At 43.2% G+C, this 27,074-nt stretch overlaps 1 protein-coding gene across 4 annotated transcripts in view; it reads right to left on the bottom strand.

The window, feature by feature from the left end:
* RAMP1 (receptor activity modifying protein 1) overlaps nucleotides 1-19,925 on the bottom strand; it is a 120,502-nt gene extending 100,577 nt beyond the window's left edge. Inside the window, exons 1-2 of one of the 4 annotated variants that reach the window (XM_043524948.1) lie at nucleotides 19,793-19,925; nucleotides 19,070-19,229 (exon numbers count right to left, since the gene is read on the bottom strand). In XM_043524948.1, the coding sequence (XP_043380883.1) occupies nucleotides 19,070-19,121 (52 nt within the window). In that variant the 5' untranslated portion in view covers nucleotides 19,122-19,229; nucleotides 19,793-19,925. Of the gene's footprint in view, nucleotides 1-18,827; nucleotides 19,531-19,566; nucleotides 19,665-19,792 lie in introns of those variants that run through there. The other 3 variants (XM_037912975.2, XM_037912973.2, XM_037912974.2) reach the window with 3 other exon arrangements.
* Between the last annotated feature and the right edge of the window lie 7,149 nt (nucleotides 19,926-27,074).

Raw genomic sequence — 27,074 nt, forward strand, 5'->3', positions numbered from 1 at the left:
ACTTGTGTTAAGGCTTTACAGGTTTCTGATTTCTGCTAACCACAGACTGTGATGGTATGCAACACGCTACACAGTTCCAGCCAAATGCTTCTAACAATGGAAGCCGTTTGCAGTGCGACGATTTTTACTGACCCAACAAAATCCACTGCATACTCTTGAGCGCCACCTACTGGCACCGGATCAATTAACTGTTTACACATATACAAACAGAGCGCACTTTCTTAACACTGACCACGGTGGTACATGCATTGTGCCTGACTCAATACCCACTGCAACCAACAGAGAATCCATTGAAAAACAAATGCCTCCAGAGCATGTTATCTGACCACATAGCCTCTCTACACCATGTCTTCCATTGCTTTTTAAGGGGTGTTCCAAGGGAGAATGGCGACTAGGGGAAGGTCCTATCAGCACAGCTCTGGTAGAGCCATGCTAAACGGAGTAAGGAAGAAGCACAAAGGACCAATGCATCCATGCAATGAACTCTGACTTTCAAGGATCTGCATATTCTGGGGTATGAACCTCCTGCCCATTTTGCAGGGGGACAAAACCAGGGTTTTTATAGGGGTGGCGATCTGGTCCTGTGACTGGTCTTAACTCACAGCTATTCTTATTGCAGAAAGGGACTGTTCAAGGCTGTTCTTCTGTCCCCTTTAATTCACACTATCAAACGGAAGCTGCAGCATGTTATATTAGAATACTGACGCCACAGGGAGACAGACAGTGCTTCTCTATATGCAGATGATGTGCTTCGGCATGTATCCAAGCCACAGAAATCCAGATGGTTTTCTATGAGCCAACATTTGAGCAGAATCTCAGGGTACAAGATTAATGATCAGAGGATGAGATTTTCAAGAGGAGACCAGGGCTAGGCTGCCAAGCACTCAGCACCCTCAGGATTTCACAAGAGTTCAGCACCCAACGTGCCTTAGTAGGCGCTGAACTCTTTAGAAAACTGTGCCACAGAGTCCAAAGCAGTGAAGTCAAGGAAAGAGCAACCTGAAAACACCGAGCAGTGATAAACTGGAAGGGCCTAACTGGAGACCCCTGGTAAAAGTTGTCTACCAAACTGAAAAGAAAGTTGGCATCAGTTTCCCTCTGACCCACCTCAGGAGAATGCCCATCAGCCTGCAGCTCATAAAAATACTTCTGAAGAGAAAATATTTTGCTTTGGGAATGGATCCGATTGCACCAAATAGCAGACTCTGTCCAGAAATGTTCCAAAAGGTCAGACCACCCTACAAAGCGTGCAGCCCTCCTTCCCCATCATCCCCCGAACCCCTTTCAGATTCCACAAGATGCACACTGTGCTACACTACTAATGGCCTCCCCCTATTTTTCAGGAGCAAAGGATAAACAATTCCCCTCAAGTGCACTTAAGATACATTTGTTTGGCCACTGGAGCTGCCTCCCTCCTTAGCAATAGTTTCCTGTTTAAATTAGGTTCCCCCAGATGCCCCATTCTTGCGTGTCAGCTCACAAAGCACGCTGGCGACAGGGTTTCTAAGCCAGGAAAAAGGAGGAACAATTTAGTGGAAGCCCCTCAGTAAAATATTGTCAGCACATGACTGAAATCTAGGTATCGAGAAATTCAGCCCAAAAGGCTTGTTATATTTTGTATGCAAATAGCAAGAGGGATTGAAGCTGTTCATACATGTGGCTAATTGTGATGATTTCATTAGTGAACAAAAATGAATACATTTCCCAGAGTATTGTTCTTGTTCCAATATTTACCCTTATCAACTCTACAAAGTCAACCAGATGCTATTAATAAACACATCAAGGTTTTTAATGTCATGGAGCTAAACTCAGAATGAATTAAAAACATTACGTCTTGCCAAGGAATTCTGATTTATAAAGACACGATTTACACATTTTTGGCGCCAAGAAAGAACCTTGCGTACCTTCCTCTCTTGTCCCACCCATAGATATGTCCATTAATTAGATTCTTTATCTAATTGCTACTGGAAGAAGTAGCCTGTAGATCAAAGATGCCCATGAGAACTTCCTGTTGGATGGACTCCGACATCTCTTCTTCTGACCCATGTGATTTCTCAACTACTGAAGCAGTCATTTTGTTTTATCGCTGTCTGCAAGGCTCAAAAGTTCTCACTTGCAGTGTGTGATGGTGTAGAGAGGCGGTGTGGTTCCCCGCTGCCCCGGAGAGGGACAAGCCCCTCCTGACACCAGGGTGGGCGGAGCCAGCGAGTCTTGCGCCCGCCCCCCAGAGGTCAAGGCGCAGGATGGGAAGTATAAAAGCCCGACCCCAGAGCTCACTCGGGCAGCAGCCATCGGAGAGACCAGATGCCTCTGGCCTAGCTCCTGGTTGGGAGACCCTGGTGACCTACAGTGGACCTGAGGACTGGCCTGCCAATGCCCAATGCCAACCAGTGCCCAGAGGAGCTGCCCAGCCTGCGCCTCGCCAGTTACCCAGAGGACCCCATGGTGCTTGACCCCCCTGGAGGACACGGTCTGGACCCAGGTACCTCTAGAGGGGGAGTCTGGAAGTAGCCCAGGGGCAGCCGACCCTCGTCTGGCTGCAGCACTGCCAGAGCCCATGTCAGTGTGTTGTGGCCAGGATCCCCACTGACCCAGCAGTGGGTCTTTTGCCGCTGCTAGGGCCCCGGGCTGGGATGCAGTGGAGTGGGTGGGCCTGCGTCCCCCCTGCCACCCAACTTGTGGGTGGCTGTCTCCCCCTCTCCCAGGCCCTTGTGATCCAAGAGCCTGGGCTGGTTCTTAACCTGCCTTTGCTCAGCCCCTGCTTGAGGGCCTGAGTCACTGACTCTTTGCTGCCCCGCCCAGACCCAGGGCCTGGGCCTGCTAGATAAATACTGTTTGCTCAGCCCCTGCCTGAGGGCCTGAGCCATTGACTCTTTGCTACCCCTCTCTGACCCAGGCCTGGGCCTGCTGATTGTATAAACTGTTGCTCAGCTCCTGCCTGAGGACCTCAGCCCTTGACTAGCTATTGCCCCCCGACTGCGGGCCGGGCGTGAATGACCGTCTGTGTTTGCCTCTTTTGCTGCCGTAGCGAGAAACTCCCGCAGCCAGGCTGATTCCCCGTCAACAACTGGAAGGAAGTAGCGAGGCGGCGCGGTTCCTCGCCGCCCCAGAGAGGGACGAGCCCCAGCCAAACCCCTCTACAGACGGGAAACAAACACAAACGGAACCAAAGACAGCAAAACTCAGAACACCAACAACTGAAATCTTGTAGAATGGGCCAGGAAGAAAGGCCATTTCTAAAATGATATTAATGAAATGTTGTTTTCCCCTGCCCCCCAAGGGCCTTTTGGTTTTGGCTCTGTCACTGCTGCTAGGAAAATAAATCAGTACAACAGGACGGTACTAGAGAGACTCAACATTAGTGGAGTGATGCCCCTTCGGCCCTGCTAAAAGATCAGGTGGAAATTCATCAAGAACGAAAGAAATTGCAACTGGTGGTCTCCGCTGTGCCACCCCACTGATCTAAAGCCAAGTTGTCTTCCAAGACAGTAGAATTCTGCATTTTCAGGCTTTGGGGGCTTGTGGAAATCTTTCCCTCACCTGGAATTTGCCTGGGTTTACACCCTTAACAATCAGGTTAAAGCTCTGGGATGAGACTGAGATCGACAACTTCACTCCTCTAGCACAATGGAACAGGAGAAGGGAACAGGAGGAGGGAACGCTCATCTGTGCAGGAGACAGAACTTAGGGGCAGGTCTGAGACTGTGGCATGAACGCTCCCAGGAATAAGGACGATCATAAACCTCACCACCTCCTGCTCCAAGTGCAAGGCACATGTCTTTGACCTAACCTTCTCTAACATAAATACATAGCAACAATATAATAAAAATACTCCCAAAACAAAGTCACTCCATTGCACCTGTTTCTCTCCCGGGGGAGAAGATGAGAGAACAGACAAGGGACACGTTAGTCATGTTGCTTAATGCACTGTGGGACAGTGCTCAGATACTACAATGAGGAGTGTGATATAAGAACCTATATAGAATAGGTTCAAGCAAACCCACAATAATCAAAGAAAAAAGGAAAGTCTTTCTAAACTGCCCAGTTTGCCCTGGTTTCAATTCAGAAACATGCACACCATGAGCACTGCCCAGTTTCAACACCAAGCCACGCAGGCTCATAACTGAATCCAAGATGCCTTGAAACGTTCGTGACTCTTCAAGAAACTTGGGTTGAGTTTGCAAACAAAACCGCAAATGAACCGAGCATCACACACAGCTCTGCCTGCCAGTCAGAGGTGAAGGCTGAAGCATCTTTTAGGCCCATCTTTTGGGAAGAGGTCTGGGGATGCCCCGAGGGGGCCCAAGGACATTAGTCCCAACTAGTGGGGGAGGGGGGGGAGGGAGAAGAGGATGGGGATGGAGTTCCCCCTACAGAGCAGAAGAAACTTCCCCAGGCTGCACGAAGCTCTGCACTGTGGGGGGGGCGGGGTAGGGGGGGTGACTTGGCAGGAGGAGGTCAGGGTGTGGGGGAGTATGAGGCTCATGGGGTGGAAGGGTCAGGATGCGGGGGGTGAGGTGGGGTGAGGCTTACCAGAGGGGTTGGGTGGGGGCGGTGAGGCTCAGGGGAGGGGGTGTTGGGTGCAGGGGATCTGGGTTGGGCAGACAGGGGAAGGAGGTCCCAGTACAGTGACCCCTCCCCAGACCCATGCACCCAGAACTGCCCCCCCCCATTGGGGCCCCCTGCATCAGGAGCATCCTGTACCCAGAACCCCCAACTGAGCGCCCCAACTCCCCACCAAGCCTCCCCCCACCCCACTGAGCCCCAACCAGCTGCACCCTGATCCTCCAGCCCTCCCCACTGAGCCCTAACCACCTTCACCTGGACTCCCCTGCAGAGTCCCATTCCCCTGGCAGCCAGAACCCCGCACAAAGCCCCTGTGCATCCAGATCTCACCCCCCCTCCCCATAGCTCCCACTGAGCTGCCTGCACACAGATTGTGCCACACAGAGCCCTGGTACTCTTGAGGGAATTCTGCGCCAAAAAATTAAAAATTTTAAAATTCAGAAAAGTTCTGCATATTTTATTTGTCAAAATAACACAGAAACAACAACAACAACAACAACAACAACATGGTCACACCATTTTCAATTCTTTTGGTAATTTATTTCAAAATACTTGTCAGCAAATAATTGAAAATGCTGGGATTATATGGTGTTATTTTGACAAATAAAATATGCAGAATTTGCAATATTGTGTGCAGAATTTTTAATTTTTTGGCACAAAATTCTCTCAGGAGTACCCCAGGCAGTGATTTGCAGGTAATAAATTCAAATTAGAAAACCACCTAAACTCTCCCTATTCAAGTCAGATTGAGTCACTCAGTCAGTTACCCCTGCTATCTTGATGTTTACACTGTCTGCTAATTTGGTGCCCTTTCATTTCTCCCATGTTTTTCTTTTAATTTCTGGCCAACAGTAAGCTTTGGAAGCAGCTTGCAGCGGCTCTGGTACAGGATAAAAAGAGCCGACTGACGACAGTATAATCAAGAATGTCAATCTGGCGTCACTAAGAAGATGTTTTACAGTCAAAAACCTTTGTCAAGAACAGAGGTGATGCTAACCCACTGGGGACCCTAAGTAGGAATATATCTCCCGCCCAGTGCATACTAATAATTAATAATCCCTTTCGCTGCCTGGGGCCCTAAGAAATTGCTTAATCTGTTTATGCCTAGTGCTGGCTCTGGTCAGGAAGCATGTGTCTGGTTTGGGATACTACACTTCCATGTAAGGGAGAAAAGCTGCACATTTGCATCCCAGATCCTCTTTTCCCTTTAAAAACGCAGATATGCTCCTACAGGCTAACGTGGACACTCTGCTATCTTGTTAGGGTCCATACTTTCAAGGGTGATGCAAAATAAATATGGGACCCCTGTAATGCCATTTCATTAAGACCTCTGATGCAATAATAAAAGGTAGCGTAAGGGCCTTTGCCCCCACAGCTGCCCCATATAGCTTCAGATCATGTTCGTTGGAAGGGTTCAGATGAAATGCGGATGGGGAGTAGGGAGAGACATTGGGAATGTGTCCAGAAACAGGGCATGTCCAGAGAAAAGCAACAAAAATGATTAAAGGTCTAGAAAACACGGCCCATGAGGGAAAATTGGAAAAAACATGTTTGTTTACTATGGAAAAGAGAAGACTGAGGGGAGACATGATAACAGTTTTCAAGTACATAAAAGGTTGTTACAAAGAGGATGGAGAAAAATCGTTCTTCTTAACCTCTGAGGATAGGACAAAAAGCAGTGGGCTTAAATTGCAGCAAGAGAGGTTTAGGTTGGCCATTAGGAAAAATTTCCTGTCAGGGTGGTTAAGCACTGGAATAAATTGCCTAGGGAGGTTGTGGAATCTCTGTCACTGGAGGTTTTTAAGAGCAGGTTAGACAAACACCTGTCAGGGATGGTCTAGATAATACTTAGTCCTGCTAGGACTGCAAGGGACTGGACTAGCTGACCTCCTGAGGTCCCTTCCAGTCCTATGACTATGTTTTGTAGAGGAAACAGAATAGCAGATGGAGGAGGAACTTGCAATATGCCCCAGATGCAGCAGGGATAACCCCAGTGCCTGGGAACACAGATAAAAATGGCTGAAGTCTGAACACAAGGGACTCAGGTTATTTCCAGACTGCCCAGTCAGCACATAGCACTTCGCGCCCCACACCACAGGACATGGGAGACCGAGCAGAAAGAATCACACACACAGCACAGCCTGTCCCTGCGATGGAGGGGCCTCTTCCGGCTGTAGGTTTGGCTGCATGTTCTGAACCCACCCTGAATTCTCCTTTTAATGGGAGAATCTCCTTCCAGCAAGGGAAATGTGCCTAGAAAAGGCTTGTGCGCTTGGAAGGGAAAACAGACTCCTTTCAAACAGGCTAACACATGGATTCTAACATAGAAGGTGACCGGAAAGCATTTTATTCACACTAGGTAGGCATGATACTGATATTCCAGATAGGGAAGCTGAGGCTGAGAGAGAATAAGTGAAGTCACTCACCAACTTAGGTCTCCCGCCTACATTAACTGAACAACCAACTTTAACAAGGGTGTTAAACTCAGATAAATTAAGACTGATCCAGCAAAGTACTGAAAGGACAGGGTTAATTTCAGTGGCACCTAATTATGTGCTTAGCTCAATCAGGGCCGGACACTGTGCAGCCTACCCAGTGCAGAATGGGACAAAATCTGTTAACACTGGTTTTAAACGCCTGCTCTAGCCCAGTAATTAGTAGCACGTTTCCTTCCCTTGCTTTGAGATTTTTGTTCGGGGCCACATTTTTTAGAAACAGTCTGGAAGGATCTCTCTACACTGCAGCTGGCAGCCAGCCTCCCGCCCAGGGAGACAGACAGCCTCACGCTAGCTCAGTTCAAGCTACTGCACTTAAAAATAGCAGCTGGGCTGCTGTGGCACCAGCCGAGGCATGGGGTAACCTGCCTTGGAGCCACGTGACACACGCACACCGCTCCCCCGCGGCTGAGCTCCAGCAGCTAGTCTGACCCTCTGCTTGGGCTCCTGCAACACCCACACGGCCGGTCAAGCTGAGCTAGTGCCAGTGAGCCAGTCTGCCCAGGCAGGGAAGTTCACTCTCAGCTGCAATGTAGACATAGCCTTAATTCCGGGTCTGCATTTGTATCATGTGCAGCTGCCAGGAACAGCAGGGACATATAAGAACATTTTGGCCAGGTCGACACTAGAAATGTCTTCCACCATAATAATGCTGGTTAGGGATGTGATTATTTACCACATTTTTATTCCAGCAAAAACCCCCGACATAGACCCAGTCATACCAGCAATAAAATCCTTTTGCCGGTGTCGCTTATTTCAGTCAGTGAACTGGTAAAAGCTATACTGGCAAAAGACTTCAGAATTCTTTTGCTGGTCCAAGCTGTGTGTCCACTAGGGTAGTTGCCAGTTTAGTTATACTGACAAACCCTTTCTCGTGTACACTAGGCCTTCAATGTGTAATTTCCTCATTATGCCGGCAGCTCAGGTGGCTAAACATCTTAACTGCTGTCATTTGTGCTCAGTGTTCATTTCACACACAATTTATTTCATATTCAGGATCAGACCGCAGGTTGAAATTATTTCAGCAATTTCCCCCTCTTTGAACGGTGTTGAATTGTAACAGGGGAATGCACATTCAATGTTGCTCGTGGTGCAGCACATTGCTACTCTCAGCAAGTTTCTTTGACTCAGAAATAAGGCTATTTTAACAATGGCCATGATGAACGAAAAGCATGTCCAGCCATTACCTAACTTCACACTACCGTGGCTGAAAACGAAGCTCAGAATCCTTTGCAATATTTTCTAAATACCTGATCCAAAACGTTGTGTGTTCAAAAAGCCAAGTTAAAACATGCACATTCAACAGCCAAGTTCTTTTGTATGATGATTAGAAACTATACATTATAAAAAGAGTTCACCATTTAAACAAAACATAATTTGAGCCATTTTCTCCCCTTCCTAGGGGGCAATTATCTGCCTCAAATGGGAATTTTGATTCAGAGAAAGAAACAGAGGACCAGTTTCTTAGTTGATGTAGACTGCACAGCTCCACCGAAGCTAAAACTTTATCCACCAGCCTGCACACAGAAATACACGTGCACACACATAAAATCTTCTGGCCACCAGATATAGAACCTACGTTCTTCCATGCACGCAACAGACAAGAAAGAAATTCCCGTGGCTGCCTTTAAAAAGTCACCATTTGCCAACCATTACCATATTCTGCAGCTTGTTTCCTATTCAAGTAAAAGGAAGAGCTGTGCTCCCTCAGACCATTCCCGAAGAGCTATTGGCTAATGCCGACTTTTTAATGGTGACCACTGTCTGTTGGGGAAAATGAACATAGAGGTTACTAAGTTTAAAAAGTATACATTACTTATTGTTATGCTTTATTACTTTATTCCAGTAGCAACCACTGTGCATTTGGTAGAACTGAGTGAAAAATCACAATTTCCGTCCCGTGGGAAATTCTGATGCATAGCTATTTCGAATTGGGACAAAGTCAAAATATAAAAAAATTCACAAAACTAAAGGTTTTAACCATTTTGATTTGGAAGTGTTTTGTTTTGACATTTTAAATCACAGTGAAATGTTTTGATCTTCCCAGTGGAAACATTTTGTTTCCGTCCAATATTAAACTGCATCCACCTGTGATGGAGTGGTCCCTCATGCCTTCACTCTTCCTTACAGGCTCCCTGGCTGGATTACAACTCTCAAGCTTTACTACAGTCATAGGACTCCCATGATGCACCACACTGCTCGGTGCATGATGGGAAATATAGGCCATCCAAGTAGCCTTATAATTGAGAGTGGGAGCACGACGCACCTGAACTACATCTCCCATGAGGCTTCACCCTAGGTTAATACAGTTTTAATATCATGACTGAAAACAAAATATTGGTCTCAGTTCAACAAACCAAAAAAAATTCATTTTGATTTTCTGTTTGAGAAAATCAAAAAATTCCAGCAAAAAAAGAAGCAAAAACAACATTTTCTGTTGAAAAAACAATCATGTTGATGGAAAATTACTCTCCAGCTCCGGTGCTAGGTGCTATACAAATACTTATGAAGGCACAGTCCCTGCCACCAAGAGCTCACAACTTTTAATATCATCAGCTACATGCATGGGGGAGACACATAGTATGAGAAAAAGGGCCTTACCCTGAGGAGTGCTGAATGCCCAACACTCCCACAACAGTTTTATTATTATTATTTGTATTACCATAGTGCCCAGGAGCCCTAGGCTCTGTACAGACAGACAGTCCCTGTCACAAAGTGTTTACAATCTGAATCCACAAGCATTACAGGTGCTCCGCAAGAGTCAAGACCAGGTCCTGTGCATTTCCCTCATCCCCCCCAATGAAAAAAGGGAGAAAGACTTTTCCTACAGGCAGGCTATACATATCTGCACAGATGAATCACCTGTTGGAGGGACTGAGTCAGTACAAAGAATGGTTTCAGAATTTGGTATTGTCACATTAAGTAGACTCCTCATCAAGATTAGTCTTAGACAATGTGTGTTCTTTGGCCATCTCAGCTTTGAATCACTGTGGTAAACCTAAGGAAGACACTGCTCTCACTTCTGTTAGCTTAAACCATTGCCGAGTTGGCTGGGACACGTGCTCTGATACTTCGGAATCTAGACCAGGTCAATTTACTGTGGAAAATGTGTTCGGATAAAGGTCATTCCTGTTATATGTGATAATGCAGTGAGTTTTCAGAGCCCATAGGAGACTGCTATTCTTCCCTTCCTTTGACTGTTCTTTTACTGTTATCCATAAAGTGTGTTTGGTATTGAACCAGTTGCGAGAGGCGAATTTAACCAGCTACACTACAGTGTTGGATCTGGCTAGCAGCTGTTGACGGTTATATTGCCAGTTAGAGTCAATGAATAATTCGGACAGAATACATTTTTCAGCTAAGTTATCCTCTTTTCCCTGTGCACAGGATACATGAGAGAAGACCAATCATAATTCTCTCAAATGTATTTGTTATTCAAGTGCATTGGACAAATATTTTCAATCTTTTTTTTTTTTAAACTCTTGATAATTCACAAACATTCAAAAATCGTTGCGATGTTGCTCACTAGTGACTAACCAAATAAATCTCCCAGCCTTATTTCAGTTCCTCGGTTAGAGAAGTGCACAAGCCCGCTCCCACATAAATACTGGAAGGTGATCATTTTCATTTTATTTCCCAGAAACACGTACGCATCCAACTTTGAAATCCACTGTCCACGAAAATATTTGCCAGCAAAAAACTGAAACACTTGACTGGTTTGCTGACAATGAACAAACAAATTGGAACACACCGGAGTGAAATGAATTCCTTTACAAATTTGAATCAACTTTCACAAATTTTTTTTTGGACTATTCATCCACCTCTACGGCCAATAAAACCTTCCCATTTTTTTCTGTCTCTGGCTGTGGGCTGACTCGAATACAAGAATCTCTGGAGAGGAGGTTTAATGCAATTTTAGCTGTAACTAAACGGATATAAATTCTTGTAGGACTGTCTACATCAGCTTGGTGTATAATTTGTATGTTCCTTTGCAAGGGCCAATGTATTTCAACACTGAAACCAAACGGATATTTGAATTTGATGGTTGTTGTTATATCCAGACCTGGAAGGAAATTCCAGTTATTCCTGGATGGATTTAGCTATTTAATTTTTTTCCTCTATGTAATAAAGATAGAGTGATTGTGTGCGATGGCTTCATTTAAACAGGTCTCTTGCCAGATCTATTCCCTTAATTCTGATATCGGATTTTAAATGTACTAGCTTCAAGGTAGCAGGCTGGAAAACACAGGTACTTGGCATCACCAGTCCTCAATATCAAAAATAAGATCATTTGAAACTCTTATACTTAGCTGCAGAATCTAACATGCAAGACAATATTGTGGTAGTAGGTCCTGGATAGTTTTTAACCACCGGCTACTGTAATACAAATAAGAAATTATGGCAACTGATTCACAAATAGTACCGGAGCATCCATCAAATAAAGCTACAGCAAGCTCCACTTCCCCTGACAGCCTGGATGAATTCTCCTGTGGTGTTTTCAGTATCGCTGTTTTTGCTAACGAGGGTACAGTACACGGCAGATATTGGCATTGTAAAATATTAATTGGCCTTTTCAAGAACTGAATTTTGTTGAGCCTCTCAGCTATCAGGTCTCAGTATGTGTTTCTTGGGAGATCACTGATTGGCTGAAGACGGTTCTGTGAAACCAATGAGATTGAAGCTTTCAGCCAAACCATTTTATTGCATGCATCCATTCCAGCTACCTGACTGGCTGAACGTCCCAAACCAATTTATAATTGTCCTGGTCCCTGCCTTAGTCTTCCAAATGGTGGAGCTGATCCTGTGAAGTACCGAGTGCCCTCAACCCCTATTAAAATGCATATAACAGTTGATGGGGGGAGGGGTAAGGCCACACCGCACATTGCAGTATCAGGATTCATCTTTGCTCAGAGGACAGGTCATCATGTGGAGTTTTTTTTCATATTGTTTTGTTTTATAAACTCAGCTTTGTAAGACTAGCAAAAAGAGGAAGGATGGTCCAATGATTAGCATGCTAGCCTGGGCCTGGGGGGCCTGGGTTCAATTCCCTGCTCCACCACACGCTTCTTGTGTGACCTGGGGCATGTCTCCATCTGTGCCTCAGTTTCCCATTTTATAATGGGGATAACATCACTTCCCCACTACACTGGAGTCTTACGAGGGTAAATACATTAAAGATTGTGATATGCTCAGATCCTGTAGTAATGGGGCCCATATACCAAAATATTAGATAGATAACAAAAATTATGCCTACTCTGAATTTGATACAACAGCAACAGATGGCTCAAAGGACTGATGACAAAGGATGGGCAAACTTATTTTGAACCCACTTGAACATTAGAGGTTTGACAGTTTGACTTGACTGTTACTAGGCTCACATTCTGTTAAGGACAGACAGTGGGGAAAAAAGGAGTAGACAAAAAAATGGGTATAAAATGGATCAGAAACCAGTCAGAGTGAAAAACAACGAGAAACAGATTGCAGAAAGGAACAGAGAGAGGAAGGGGAAGTTTGGCATAAAAATCCATTTTGGGATTGTTCTCTCAATACATAGCATAGATTTTTTTTTTTATTGACTCACTTTGATTAAACTACTGCAAAAAAAAGTGATTCTTAAACTTGCACTAGGTTTTGCGCTGTTTGAGAGTTTGGCAAAAGTTTAACTCCATTTACTTCACCAACCCCTAGGTCAAATCAGACCTGACAGTATCACCACCAAATGTCTGTTTGTTGCTCTATATGAAATGAGCTAGTGATCTCAATCTAATTCCTTATGTCCACATTCTGTTAACAACCATTCACAGTTGGCAGAAGAAAGCCAAGGCTTGAATGTATACAATTGTCATTTCACACCTAAACGGGATCTGGTCAGAATGGGATGCTTCTGTTTTACAGATAAAGAGAGGACTTTAGTTTCTATCGCATTCACTCTGGCACCTTTTGCCAGCGCTAAATTCATGCTTTGGAGTTGTTTTTAAAATGTAAACAAAGAATATGATGCCAAAAATCTACAGTGATTAATGCTAGTCACTGAAGTGTAGAACTGACAGATGTGGACTTAGTTTTCAAAACTAGATTAGTTTTACAAAAAGTATCACAAACAAATTTCAGGAAAAACAAATATATGGAAGTCACAACTGTGTACAGATATGCAATGTAGTGGTTTTTATATAAGGACATTGGGAAACAGTGTTTTAAGTAAGTGCAATATACCCTAATACGTAGAGATCTTTGGGTGAAAATGTGGTCTGATAAGTTAGCAAGCACACAAAAAGACTACACTGAACCAAGGGCTAGTCAAATATCAGGAATTCATATTCGCAAATATGTCACTAGAAAATTTCACTGGTAATCAGAGAATAATCAACTTGCTGAATTCTATTCAGACGTAGAGCTGGTCAAATATCTCAAAGCATTAACAGAATAACCAGTTTGATGAATATCCATGAAATATATTTAATATAGTAATTGATACTATTCTACCAGCCAAAGTACCGTATCTCCTTTTTTTAAATTAAGAATTAGAGCTGGTAGAAAATTCTTTCATCCCTCCTCCCCTTCCCTGCCGCCTCCCCCAAAATGGCTTTTTAACAAAGCGCATTTTTTCCAAAAGTTTCCATGTTAATTAAAAAAAAAAAATCAAGGTTTTGTCAAAAATGAAAACTTCAAAGCAAAAAAAGATTCAGTTTCCAGCTTTTTCTTTTTTTGATGAAACCCCCAAAATGTTCTATAATTTTTTTTCATTTTTGTCAAAAAAAATAAGCAGGAAAAAAATCATTTCTCAACCAGCTCTATTAAGTCTATTTATCTGTTGTAAGTGTCTATAAACCATTCTCATTTAAATACATAATATCCCAAGATCTGGTTTCAGATCTACAGCCAGTTACTATGGTAAAAAGAACTTGCTACAGTTTAATAATAAATCAAAATCTGCATTTTCATAATTCCAAGATCTTCTCAAGTCTAGAATTAGAAAATCTATAATGGATTTTACTCCAGCTGAAAGTCTGAAAAGTGTCTGTCCCATTCTTAATGATAATTTACAAGGCTTCTAATTTCATTCCAGGTCATGGTATTTGTTAGTCATCCGCAGTCTTAAGGGCACTTACACAGAAGAGATTAACGTATCAGTATTTAACGGATATTTAGTTCAACAACATTGCAGAGTTAATTGATGTCATTACATTGCTCAAAGCCCAGCAGATTCCTGCTAGTCGATGTTAAGCAGGCTACCGCCCCATCAGTGCACAATCAAATGCAATCACCACTTTATTTAACTATACAGAACTGGGAGCTAGTGATATAATCTGTAAACTGGAACAGATTACATTCCAGAGAGGTTTTTATTTTTAAGAACTGAACCCATTTTATTTTTGTTTTTCATCTGTAGGAAGCCTATAGGAAACAAGGCAGCCCAATTTTAACTATAAGGGTAATTAACCAGTGGAACAGCTTACCTAGAGATCTGGTGGATTCTCCATCACTTTAAGTCTTTAAATCAAGACTAGATCGCTTTCTAAAAGATATGCTACAGCTCAGAGATTATCGTTTTCATGTAGAAATTACTGGTTGAGATTCTATGGCTGTGTTTTGCAGGAGGTCAGACTAGATGACCATAATGATCCCTTCTGGCTTTAGAATCTATTAATCTATGGTATTAAAAAGTTATGGGGAAAAACAGAAATACGATCACGATCGTGTGTGTGTGTGTGTGTAATAGAAGTACCTGTTTCACATTGCCTCTGGGTGTCTGTAGATATAATACCCATGTAATAAACTGCATTTAGCACATAACCTTGAAACACTTCACCTGTGCTCTGCTCACTAATCCATCTCTATCAGGCCTGTCTAAAATTCCACATACTTGAGCAGCTTTAAGCAGCTGTCGTATATTTTTAAGTCAACCTGTCACAAAAATGTTTCCTTCTTTCCATCAGATGTAAAATTTCTCATTCCCTACCCCCATTACATTGGTCTGAGGACTCGGTGAAAGATTACAGTTAAATACCCCAACAACCCTGAATTGCTAGAAATGTAAGTTTTATACCAATGAGAAGGGTTACATTCCTAACTCTTAGTGGTACACATAGAACTTAGTTTTACCTATGGAAGGTCCAGAGATAAATGGACTTCGAAGTCATGACATTTATATGTTCAGATGAGCCATTTTAGATCACTTTTAAAGGTTTCTAATCTTTTAATTGTGACCTTTTCACAGAATACATGATGGATCACTATGGTACCAAGCCCTTGTTTGGGATGCTCTGCATAACTCATTTGTGCGGAATTCAGCCACCCCAAGCTCAAGCCAATAAAACCTTTATACCATCAAGTATTCCTGTCTCACATATTTATACGTTTGTACACCACCCTTCACTCTAAAAGATCTCAGGCAACTGGCTAGTACATACAGGCAGTACCTCTGGAATGTAACAGCCAACTGGTACAGTGTACAATAGTGAGGAGAGGAGAAATGCTGGCCATTAATACAAACAAGAACTTTTTTCTTAGTAAAACAAAACAAAAAAATCCTGCCTTTTTAGTATCAATGCAAAATAGGGAAGATCCTGTTTTTAAAGTGCGGCTCCATATTTAAAAGTGAGATTGCAGAAACAGCATCAGGTGGGAGTCATGTTATTGTGTCTGAATGATCTGCAAAGCACATTTGCTCAGTTTACAAGTAAAAAGGATTTTTTCCCCCCTAACTGCCAGCCCCGCAATCTCAACCTGGGATCTGAGTCAAGTTGACTTATTTCTGGCTCATTCAACATCACCAGTAATAAAGATTCTGCAGGTCGAATTTTACCCACGGTTACATTTGTGCAGCCCCATAAATGCTTACATGGAGTTGTGCAGGTGTAACTGAGGGACGAATTGGGCCTGCATAACCTTTATTACTGGCAATGGTACACAGTCCGGAGAGAACACAATTCACTTTCTCATAGCTACGTTAGTTCTGCAGGAATGATAATATAAGCTTATTTTTATCACTACTGTAAACAGTTGCCTCAGGATACAAACAGGTATCAGATCTGCTGAGTGAGATATGATTATTTGTAGAAAGTCCGTGTTCTGGTCACTACTGTTTTGGAAGGGCTCATATCTGAAAGACACCTGAGCAAACATCTGCATCGTGCTCAAATGTATTTGGCATGGGAAGAAGGGCTGAGCTGATCCTGCCAGGATTTGCACCTATGGTGCTGTGTGTAACCTATGTTTACACAGTTGGGAGAGCTTCCCCTCTTTGGGGCAGTGTTGCTGGAACACATAGTTTTACAAGTCAGCTACTGGTTTTCAGCTAACAGAGCTGGATCTTTTAGCTCAGGCAATAGGGGCTCATATGCTTTTGAATCTAGAGGTCCGAGGTTCCATCCCCACAGCCAAGGTGTCACATTACATATGTAGGAAAGGTATTTCAGAACCAATGCTTAAATTGCTGTACACTACCACACCCTCCATCTAACCGAGCAGAGACGAATATCATATAAATATGTGCAACAAAGGAATCCCATAGATGAGCATAACCAAGAGACAATACCTGGTAACTGAACAAGTTATTACTGTGCAATAAACAACAGCTTCAATGTAGGCAGGTTTGACATAGTGGACTTGAGGCTTTTCAATCAGTTGTCTAGATTGGCGACTTTATGGCCAGGATGATTTTATCAAAGGGCAATGCTAACTCTAGAATAATAAACGACATGCGTAGGTCCAATTCCGTGAGATGAAGTGACGTTAATTAGAGGCTCAGCACTTTGTATGATTGGGCCCAACACATGCATAGTACTGTCACTGATTTAGCTTGGTTTTAGCATCTTGTCATAATATTCAATTTCAGATTTTCTAGAATATAAAACAAAGCTGCAGTCAACACATTATTGACAGTTTTCTTAACATCAGCTTTGATAAAGACTGACAAGCAGATTTCTAGTCTAAAAATAAAGCATCAGAACAATTGTCCTGGGTAAATGAGAATGACTATGTATGGGCAGTAATGTTAGGGTTCACTGTGCATTTTTTATACCACAGTTTCTGAATAGGACAACTTACTATTTAGTCATGTACAATGTGGATGTCTCTAAAACTAAACATGGAGAAGGAGTTTTGCCTAACTTGTGCTGTCTACTATTTCCTTGTGAATAGTCACAAGCTAAAAAGTGGTAAATAGTTAATTACGCTGTACAGATAAGACAGCTCAATACATTATTTACTAGGGTTCTGAGGAGGAAAACAACAAGGAAGAACTGAAGGCAGGAAAAATGGATTTCCACATTTCCTCAAATAATCCTTAGATTTTTGTATTTCAAGTCAGTATCACAATGATTCTAATATGGCTCTTCTTTGAATATTTGAGTAAACTAAAATAAAAATATTCGTTATTATAAAGAATACCAGATAGATTAGTCTTCAAAGCTTTTTACCACAGACTTTCAGGTACTTATGGTAAAATAACAGACTAGTTTCTACCTGTTGCAGCTGTAATTCTGTTAACAAGAACATGGAGAGACACATGATGCCACATGAAAATAATTAAGCAAGAAACAGAAAGAATTACCAAACAAACTAATTTTAAAAAGAGACAGACTTAAAATGAACTATATACTATGGAATCCTAGTCTTACGGATATAAACATTTCTCAAAACAGGTCATTCCAGTTGGGCCCTCTAAATGCATACGTGTCAGAAATAGAGACATAGGGGAGACAACTGTAGAACAATATAAATATCTGAGAAATTTTTACAATGAAAAGAACTGTAACCATAGTCTGCTTTAGAAAGCAGACCTTCCTTCAAGTAGAAAATGACACCTAAAGCAGATTGATCCAAGTGGCATTACCAGCGGACATGTTGGGAGCTAAGTTAAACATTTAGTTTCAATTCCATGTTATTTAGAATGATTTCTAATTTTAATCTCTATTTAAATAGATACGCTGCGTTCATTACACGCTTTCAAAATACAACACAGACATTTTCGCACTTAGACTGCAGTTAAAAGTAGAGGATTGTCACTTAGTGAAGTTACAATGCATAATGTAAAATGAGAATGGTACCAAATATTAGTGTTTAGCACAAAAGATTCACTAAAGTATTTTTATAGCACGTTTGCAAAGGGAGAGATTTTCCTGTGGCCAGGTTTCAATGCCATGACTCCCCACTTAATCAGGATAGAGATGGCAGGACAGTCCAGCCAAGGCTTCATTAACTGAGTAGAGAAAGCGGAGATAAGTACACATTTTTCTGAATGGTATCCTTTCAGAAGTTAAAAAGTGAAGAGTTTTTGCTATTACCTATTGTACATAAACATACTGTGGGGGGAAATTGTTGAACTGGATATTTAACAGGTAGCTATCAGAGTTTCCACTGGACATTACTTTGTAGTTACGACAGTGAGTGGGCATTGGGCATAGGAATACACATGTTGAATAACCGACTACTGTTGTAACCCCACATTTTGGTTTACTAGTAAATTATGACTCAGCCCGCACAAACTCATCACACAAACCGACCCCAGAACCGCAACAGGGTTTGTTTGGTTTTGCCTCCAGTGAGCCTGTTTCACTAGCTTTACGGCTTGCTCAAACCAGCGAATTAAACAGATTAACATTAAGATCCACCGTGATAACAGCAAAACAGAGTAAAGTCAACAGAGGATAAACATTCTGCAAAGCAACCACCTGCCCAGCAAGCTGCAGCGAAGGGGGCTGCAAAAGCACCGAAGTTGTTCATTAATCTCACACCCCCACTTACAGAAAGCTGGCAACATACCCAATACAATGTAGCAGGCAATCAGGACGTTGGGTGCAAATTCTTTCCGTCCCATTAATTAGTTTATGTTTCCTTTATTAGAATGGATCAGATTCCCGGGTGATGAGCTCTGTCAGTGGCTCTTAGCCTCCATTCCTTGCAGCTACAGGGCCAGCGCCAAGCCAGCAGAAACTCCTTTACACATACATGCACGCTGCAGCCAGGTCCCAAAGGGCGCAGACCAAACAAAGGCACGCACTTACCTAGGACAAACCAGAGGAAACGTCTCGGGATGAAAGTCATCTCCAGAGCCATGATGCAAATTATGCCACAAATCTGACTTCGGATCAGCCTACCCCGAGCCACGGGACCGCCGCGGGCGCCCCATCAGAAGGAAAGAGACAGCGGTGGGGAGATCCTGCCCTGCCGAGTAATTAAGAGCAAAATAACACCCCGCCCCCCCGTGCAGCCGCCCAGCTGCAGCGCCCGGGGCAGCCGCCGGAGCTGGGACCAGGCAGGGCGAAGCGCTGGTTCGGCTGCCCCCGGCCTCTCAGCTCTCTCGGGTCCCCGCGCAGGCTTCGCCGCGGCTGGCGAGCCGATGCCCGGCTCCGGGGCTGGGCGGTCGCCGTGCCTGCGAGCCCGGGCCGAGGGAACGTGCCCCGCAGCGGGCAGGGGCGGTGTGAGGCGCAGCCCGGGGAGCGCTGCAGCCCGGGGAGCGCCGCGCGTGAAGATCACTGGGCGGATCCAAGTTTAGACCAACCTGAGCCTTTAAAAATAGCCGGACCGACGCTGGCAGCTGCGCCAGCCGTTTACAAGCCAGGCCCGCGGCCCCGTGAGCGGGCGCTCCCAGGTGCAGGCGGAAAGCAGGGGGGCCAGCCCCGCAGCGGGGAGGTACATGAACGCTACGGGGGAAGGGAGATCCAGCACAGGACGGGGCTGGAAGGCTGCCACGGGGCGGCATTTAGAAAACTGGTTCTGTTTCATACGTGGGAGCGTGATCCTACTTGTACAAACTTCCCCCAGCGCTGATGCCATCTCCACAGCGGGCTGTGCGGCCAGCCAGCCTCGGGCGGGATTGGGGCACCGCAAACGCGCCCATGGGAAGCTGTGATCTTACAGCCTCTCCACGTGTGTGAGGGTTTCCGGCTATATAATCATTACCGTCAATAACTTTCGCTAATAACCATTTCACGCATTCCATTCCACTTTTCGCCTCCACTATTATACAGTTCCATCCCATCGCCACGCTTTTTTAATAACGGTATCAAAGTTGTGGCGCACATTCAATATTGTTCCTTAGCAAGTAAATAACTCACCCTGATTCGGCCCCCACAACTGAATTCTTACCCCTAAAACCATCTGGCCCTACGGTGTCATCCCACTTCTAAGTAGAACCCAGCCCTGTAACTCAACAGAGTCCCGCCTAAATCCTGATGGCTAAATCATGTCCATAACTAAATAAAAATTACCTACCCTTTGCATTTGCCTAAAAGAAAAGAGGAGACCTTAATATGTTATGTCTATGTAATACTGTTTGGCCGTGTAGCTTTGAGGAGCTGAAAAACTGCATAATTGGATTTCAGATCCTGTGAAGCATGTGGTATTTGGGAACATGTACATCCTGCAAATCATTTACCTTCTTGTCTTTTTCATTTTTGTGAAAAATCAATTTAAAAAAAATCACAAAATGTAACATAGCTCCTCCAGCTGCTAAAGGCTGATGGTGCATTGGAGTTTTCCACCACTGATAAACCATTTAAAATTGTAATTTAACATTTATAGTCCGCTTAAGGAAGAGCCCTTGTGGTAAATGTTTAAACAAAGACCACCTCATTTTTAACAAAAGGATAGGCAAACCCTTGTCACTAAATTATATTCACATATAGTGGCTTTAATATCAGATACTTTCCTTGATTCAACTGAAATGTGTCTTATCTGGCATCAAGTGAAAACTGTAACTGTACTTGATGGTAGGTGACATAAGAACAGCCATACTGGGTCAGACCACAAGTCCATCTAGCCCAGTATCCTGTCTTCTGACCGTGGCCAATGCCAGGTGCCCCAGAGGGAATTAACAGAACAGGTAATCAAGTGATCCATCATCTGTCACCCATTCCCAGCTTCTAGTAAAACAGAGGCTAAGGACTCCAGCCCTGCCTATTCTGGCTAATAGCCACTGATGGTCCTATCCTCCATGAACTTATTTAGTTCTTTTTTGAACCCTGTTATAGCTTTGGACTTCACAACATCCTTTGACAAGGAGTTCCACAGGTTGTGTGTTATGTGAAGAAATACTTCCTTTTGTTTGTTTTAAAGCTGTTGCCTATTAATCCCCTAGTTCTTGTCTTATGAGTAAATAACACTTCCTTATTTACTTTCTCCACACCAGTCATGATTTTATAGATCTCTGTCATATCCACCCTTACTCATCTCTTTTCCAAGGTGAAAACTCCCAGTCTTACTAATCTCTCCTCACATGGAAGCTGTTCCATACCCCTGATCATTTTTGTTGCCCTTTTCTGAACCTTTTCCAATTCCAATCTCTCTTTTGAGATGGAGCAGCCAGGTCTGCACACAGTATTCAAGATGTGGGTGTACCATGGATTTATAGAGCTGCAGTATATTTTCTGTCTTATCTACCCCTTTCCTAAAGATTCCCAACACTGTTAGCTTTTTTGACTGCCACTGCACATTGTCTGTTTTCTGAGAATTATCCGCAATGACCCCATCATTTTATATGTATAGTTGGGATTGTTTTCCAATATGCATTGCTTTGCATTTATCAATTTCATCTGCCATTTTGTTGCCCTGTCACCCAATTTTGTGAGTTCCCTTTGTAACTCTTCACAGTCTGCTTTGAACTTAACTATGTTGAGTAGTTTTGTATGATCTGAAAATTTTGCCACCTCACTGTTTACCCCTTTTTCCAGATCACTGAACATCATTGGTCCCAGTACAGACCCCTAGGGTACATCATAATTTACCTTTCTCCATTCTGAAAACTAACCCTTTATTCCTACCCATTGTTTCCTATCTTTTAACCAGTTACTGGTCCATGAGAGGGCCTTCCCTCTTATCCCATGAGAGCTTACCTTGCTAAAGAGCCTTTGGTGACACTCAATATACGCCCACAAAAACAGCACATTCATAGTTTCACTCATTTAGGAAAAAGAAAAGTTAGACGCTTGGAAAGATCTTCAATGTATTTTGGGCAGCAAAATCCTTTGCTCTGCTGCCATCTGTTGTAATATGAGGAAACCTGCTAGCTTGGAACCAGTAAATAAAGTCACACAACACTCATCCGTAGGCAATCATTTTTGAAGGTTTCTGAGAGTAGTTAGTGCTCCACCTTATAGAGAAGTCCCACCACCACAAATTGTTGGGGGTCACTTATTGAATAACTATGGGGGGGGGTCTATAATCCAGTTGAAGTCAGAGAATCTTTTCATTGACTGCAGCAGCCTCTGGATCAGTCTCTTACACCTAGAAGGGATCCAGAACCTATACTCCATTGCAGGCCAAAGTGCTCTACCTCAACCGGACAGAACTGCTCCATCTTTGAGGCTGGGTTGCCCAACCTATGGCCCAGGCCGTACATGGCCCACTAGAGCATATCATAATTACTCGCTGCCTGCTTTAACACAATATACTAACGGCTGACTCATTAGCATTTTGTTATGTTTATATCATTTTAGTTGACAGAAGTGTGTAAACAGACAATACTGTACCTAGACACCACCTCTCTAAATGCATACAAAACTAGATGGACTTAAATGTAAATCAATACAGGTGACTTTAAATCTTATTGAAATATGTAGAATGCGTTTGGCCCACACAAGGTTGTGCTTAGGTTTATGTGGACCTCCTGTTTAATGTTGGGTCCCACTGCCTTAGGCTTAAGGAAGGATGGCAGCCATTAGGGACAGACGTCAAAAAAGAGCGGAGGAAAGAAGAAAAAAATATTGGTGGCCAGTTGAAATGCTAAGGAAGGCAGGCTTCACTCAGATAAAAAATGCCTCTTTTCTTTTCATTAGGGCAACTGCAGTTCCTTAAGTCTTTAGATAGGACTCTGATAAATTACTCCTTCAATACTAAAACTTACCCTAGATATTGAATGGGATTATACATAAATCCTAACCTCTTGAAGTTAGTGTACTTTTGGATAAAGGACTATAAAAGATGTTACAATTGATTAATTTATTACCTTGAATCTATTACCTCCTGCAAAGTTAAGTGGCTTCACTTGCATAATATACTTAAGCTCATCCTTATCTGGAAATACTTGTTTTTTAAAATAAGGTGATTAGTGGTACACTACTAATGAGTTAACAAGGCTCAATCCACAGCAGGCTCACTAGTAATTAAAGGTATGCAAGAGTCGGGGGGGGGGGAGGGGTTAATCTGGAGCTCAGTGCCTTTCTTCAAGTACACCACAAATTACTCCTATTGACTTTTGGTGTAGCTCTGCCCTAAGAAATGACTGTGTAAAAATAGCAAACATCCGATATATCCTGTACACTTTTAGTCATACCTGCTTTTAGTATGTAACCATATGCATTTTTACTCTTACGAGCCCTGCAGATCCAACACAGCTACATAACAGAGCTGGACTATGTCCCAGAATTATCAACTAAAATCCAATTACAGGATCAAATCCTGCCCTCAGTGGGGTTGCATGGACAAGTGTAACAGTAAGGTCAGCATTTGAAATCAATGGTATAACAGGATTTGTCTGCAGAATTTTCATTAATAGTGTGAGCAGGAAACAACAGCTTTGAGGCATGAATTTCATATTCAGGCTTGAATTTGCAATACTGGCTGCTATAAATAAAACACCTCAATACCAGCTATTGGCTTACCTTCAGTAGATAAGATACGCTTTCAACTCAGCAGAGGTTTAAATTGGAAGTGAGGGGTTTATCTGAACTGAGAAGAGCAAAACACCAATGTGATTTTTCTGAAGGGGAAGATAACAGAAGCTTTCATCAAATCTGTGTGAACTACCATAATGGAATATAGTTCTAACATTTTTATAAAACAGTCAAGTTTAAACAAATGTTCTAAGTTATGCACCAGAAACTCAGAATTCTAATTATTATACAGTTTTAGACCCCTTAAAGAGCTTTCTATCATTAATTTATTGGTGTCCTCATTAGCCAAGCAAGGAGCACTTAATACAACCTGCAGAGCTAATTTACAGTGGATTTTTCAGCTTTGATAAACAGATTTCTTTTACTAATTAAAATACAATCTGCTCTGGCTTCTGTATGTTCCATATTAAGATGTGCATGTAAACTTAGGCCACACTCTGGAGATTTCATTTTCAGGAAAGAACTTTGGATTTTTTTACATAACATTGACAACTTATTAAACATCCAGTACACTAAAGCTGTGGATGCTTAAAAAGCTAGTTCCATGCCTAAATCTAAGGGGCACTTAAGAACCACAGTAATGCGTGCCTTAGTAATACCTGAAATAGAAATGGCATTCCAATATTAAAGAAATCCTGTTTCACTGAAATATGATCTTTTTACTTATATTACCTAGAAATATCAGCTATGGAACACTTGAGCCAACTGCTGGAGAAGAACAAAACTGCAGGGAGGTAATCAATGGACCATTTAAGGCCGACCTCTATGTATACACAGCACATAGAAAGGAAGTGATTAGAGCAGGGGTGGGCAAACTTTTTGGCCTGAGGGCCAAATCTGGGAGGGGAAATTGCATGCAGGGCTGGGGCAGGGGGTTGGGGTGCAGGAGGGAGTGTGGGAGTGGGTGAGGTGTGCAGAAAGGGGCTCAGGCAAGGGGTTGGAGTAGAGGAGGGGTGCAGAGTATACGAGGGGGCTCAGGGAAGGGGGTTGGGGTACAGGAGGGGATGCAGAGTGTGGGAAGAGGCTCAGGACAGGGGTGCAGGGAGGAGGATCAGGGCAGGGGGTTGGGGTGCAGGAGGGTGAGGGGTGCAGCAGGGGGCTCAGGGCAGGGGGTGGGGTGCAGACAGGGGCCTCTGGGCAGGGGGTTGGAGTGTGGGGTGCAGGAGGGGCTTGGGGTGCTGGCTCTAGCCTGGCACCGCTTTCCTGGAGCAGCTCCAAGGTGGCAGTGGTGCCCAGGCAGGCTCCCTGCCTGCCCTGGTCCCGCACCACTCCCAGAAGCAGCTAGCACCACGTCCCGGCTGCCCTCGCCTGTGGGTACCTCCCCCCACAGCTCCCATTGGCCGGGAATGGGGAACCACAGCCAATGGGAGCTGCGGGGGGAGGTACCCACAGGCGAGAGCAGCACGCAGAGCCCTCTGCCCCTCCCTCCCCCAGGGGCCACAGGGACCTGGTGCCAGCCGCTTCTGGGAGCGGTCTGGGGCCGACACACCACAAGGGTGGCAATCCCGCAGGCCGGATCCAAAGCCCTGACGGGTTGGATCTGGTCCACGAGCAATAGTTTGCTCACCCCTGGATTAGAGCATTAGCCTAGAACTTGGGAGACCAGAGTTCAATGCCCTGCACTGCCATAGATGTCCTGTGTGGCCTTGGTCAAATTGCTTAGTTTTTCTGTGCTTTAGTTCCTGCATCTGTAAAATGGGGATAAATAGTATTTCCCTACCTTATAAGTGAGGATAAATATATTAAAAATTGTGAGATGTTCTGGGAGCCATATAAGGACTTTAGTATAAAAACTACATAAACAAATTAAATGAAGAATTGTTTATTTGTTTTGGGAATAAGAAGAAATTATATGATCTTTACAATGTATTATTTTGCATCTCACTGCAGTCCATATATTGTCTATGGATCAAATTATCCACCACCACCATGTGCACTCCCATAGAAATTCATGAAGTTGCACCAGGTGTGAGAACAACATTTTACTCTGAACTATAGTAAAGTTTGATTTAGAAAAATCTTAAGTGACATAATCATCAATTCATCATTAAAAGGCTAGTTTAAAAAAACCCCAAATAGGTAGTTTTTGTAAGAAACAATAAATAAAGGCTTGACGGTATACCACTGAAACCGATGGAAATTTTGCCATTGACTTCAATGGGAGCTGGAACAAGCTCATGATAACAAGCAAAGAGTAAAGGTTTCGAACATTCAGAGACCACCAGATCTACAGTGAAATGAGACAAAATAAAATGATTACCACCTGGTAACTGAAATACAAGTACCAATTCTTGTTCTCTTTCAGTATCTTATATCGTTATACTTGTGGAAAAAAAAGCAGGGCAATAGCCACAATTTAGGCATAAAATCAAACTATTTTTGAATAGTTGAACTAAACAAGGCTGCAGTGCAAAAATAAAACCAAAATGTCCCCAAATACATCTATAAAACAGTTTTCATAATTGCACTTGAGTGTGAAGAGGCCTGTGAATCATCCAAATTAGTATCTGGGTTTGGTGTGAAGAGAATTTGATGTTGGTGAAAGGTGCCAGATGGACAACACTCAGCAGTAACAGAGCAGACTCAACAAACTTGTCCAGACTGCACAAGCAATGTGCCTCAACCATGACCTGGTAAGACTATCTCCATGGGTAAGAGAATACTGTAGTTCTATTTCCATAGCATTTGTAATCATTAGCAACCATGGAGAGACTATCAATTGCAAGCAAGGCTTTTGGATGTGGACACTTGGAAATGAAGTAAGATGGTCATTTGTGGACCACTGAAAATGGTTATTAGATTGTAACAACTTTTGTTCACTACTGACCTTGGTGGAGTCAAAAAAGAAAGGTGGTGAAGAGTTCCATTCCATTACCCGAGTGTGACAAAGCCACTCAGTACTGAGGATGAGAAAGCCCATAAGCAAGAATTATTCAAGGGTTAACAGGAAACATACTAATTTTATTTTTTTTAAAGGCTGAAAAGAATATTAAGTCCCAAAGTAAAACTTGTAAAGGAAACTAGCTGCAAAGTACACACTTGAGGCCTGATTTCCACCTTCCTTCTGCCCTTATGTAACAAGCAGAAATCTGGGTACTCTTACCAAAGGGGTGTGTTTATTATTTTGCATGTTCAAGTCAGTAAACTACCTAGTAGACACCATTTTACATCATATGAGGGAGATTTTGTGATTGCTATTCACACCCTTATACAATTCCCCTTATTTATATCTAGTGGTAGGAGTGTAAATCTGTTGGCTTGTTTGTTCTAGTGGTTTGGGGGGGGGGGGGGGTTGTTTTTTTGTGGTGTTAGTCTTGGTAGCTCCTTATTTCTTCCTGGTCAGGGAGAGGTAAGATAAAAAATTGTTTTACCTGATTAACAAAAACAAAAAAAACCT

The sequence above is a fragment of the Chelonia mydas genome, chromosome 11, assembly GCF_015237465.2.
Source record: "Chelonia mydas isolate rCheMyd1 chromosome 11, rCheMyd1.pri.v2, whole genome shotgun sequence".
Classification (NCBI taxonomy): domain Eukaryota; kingdom Metazoa; phylum Chordata; order Testudines; family Cheloniidae; genus Chelonia; species Chelonia mydas.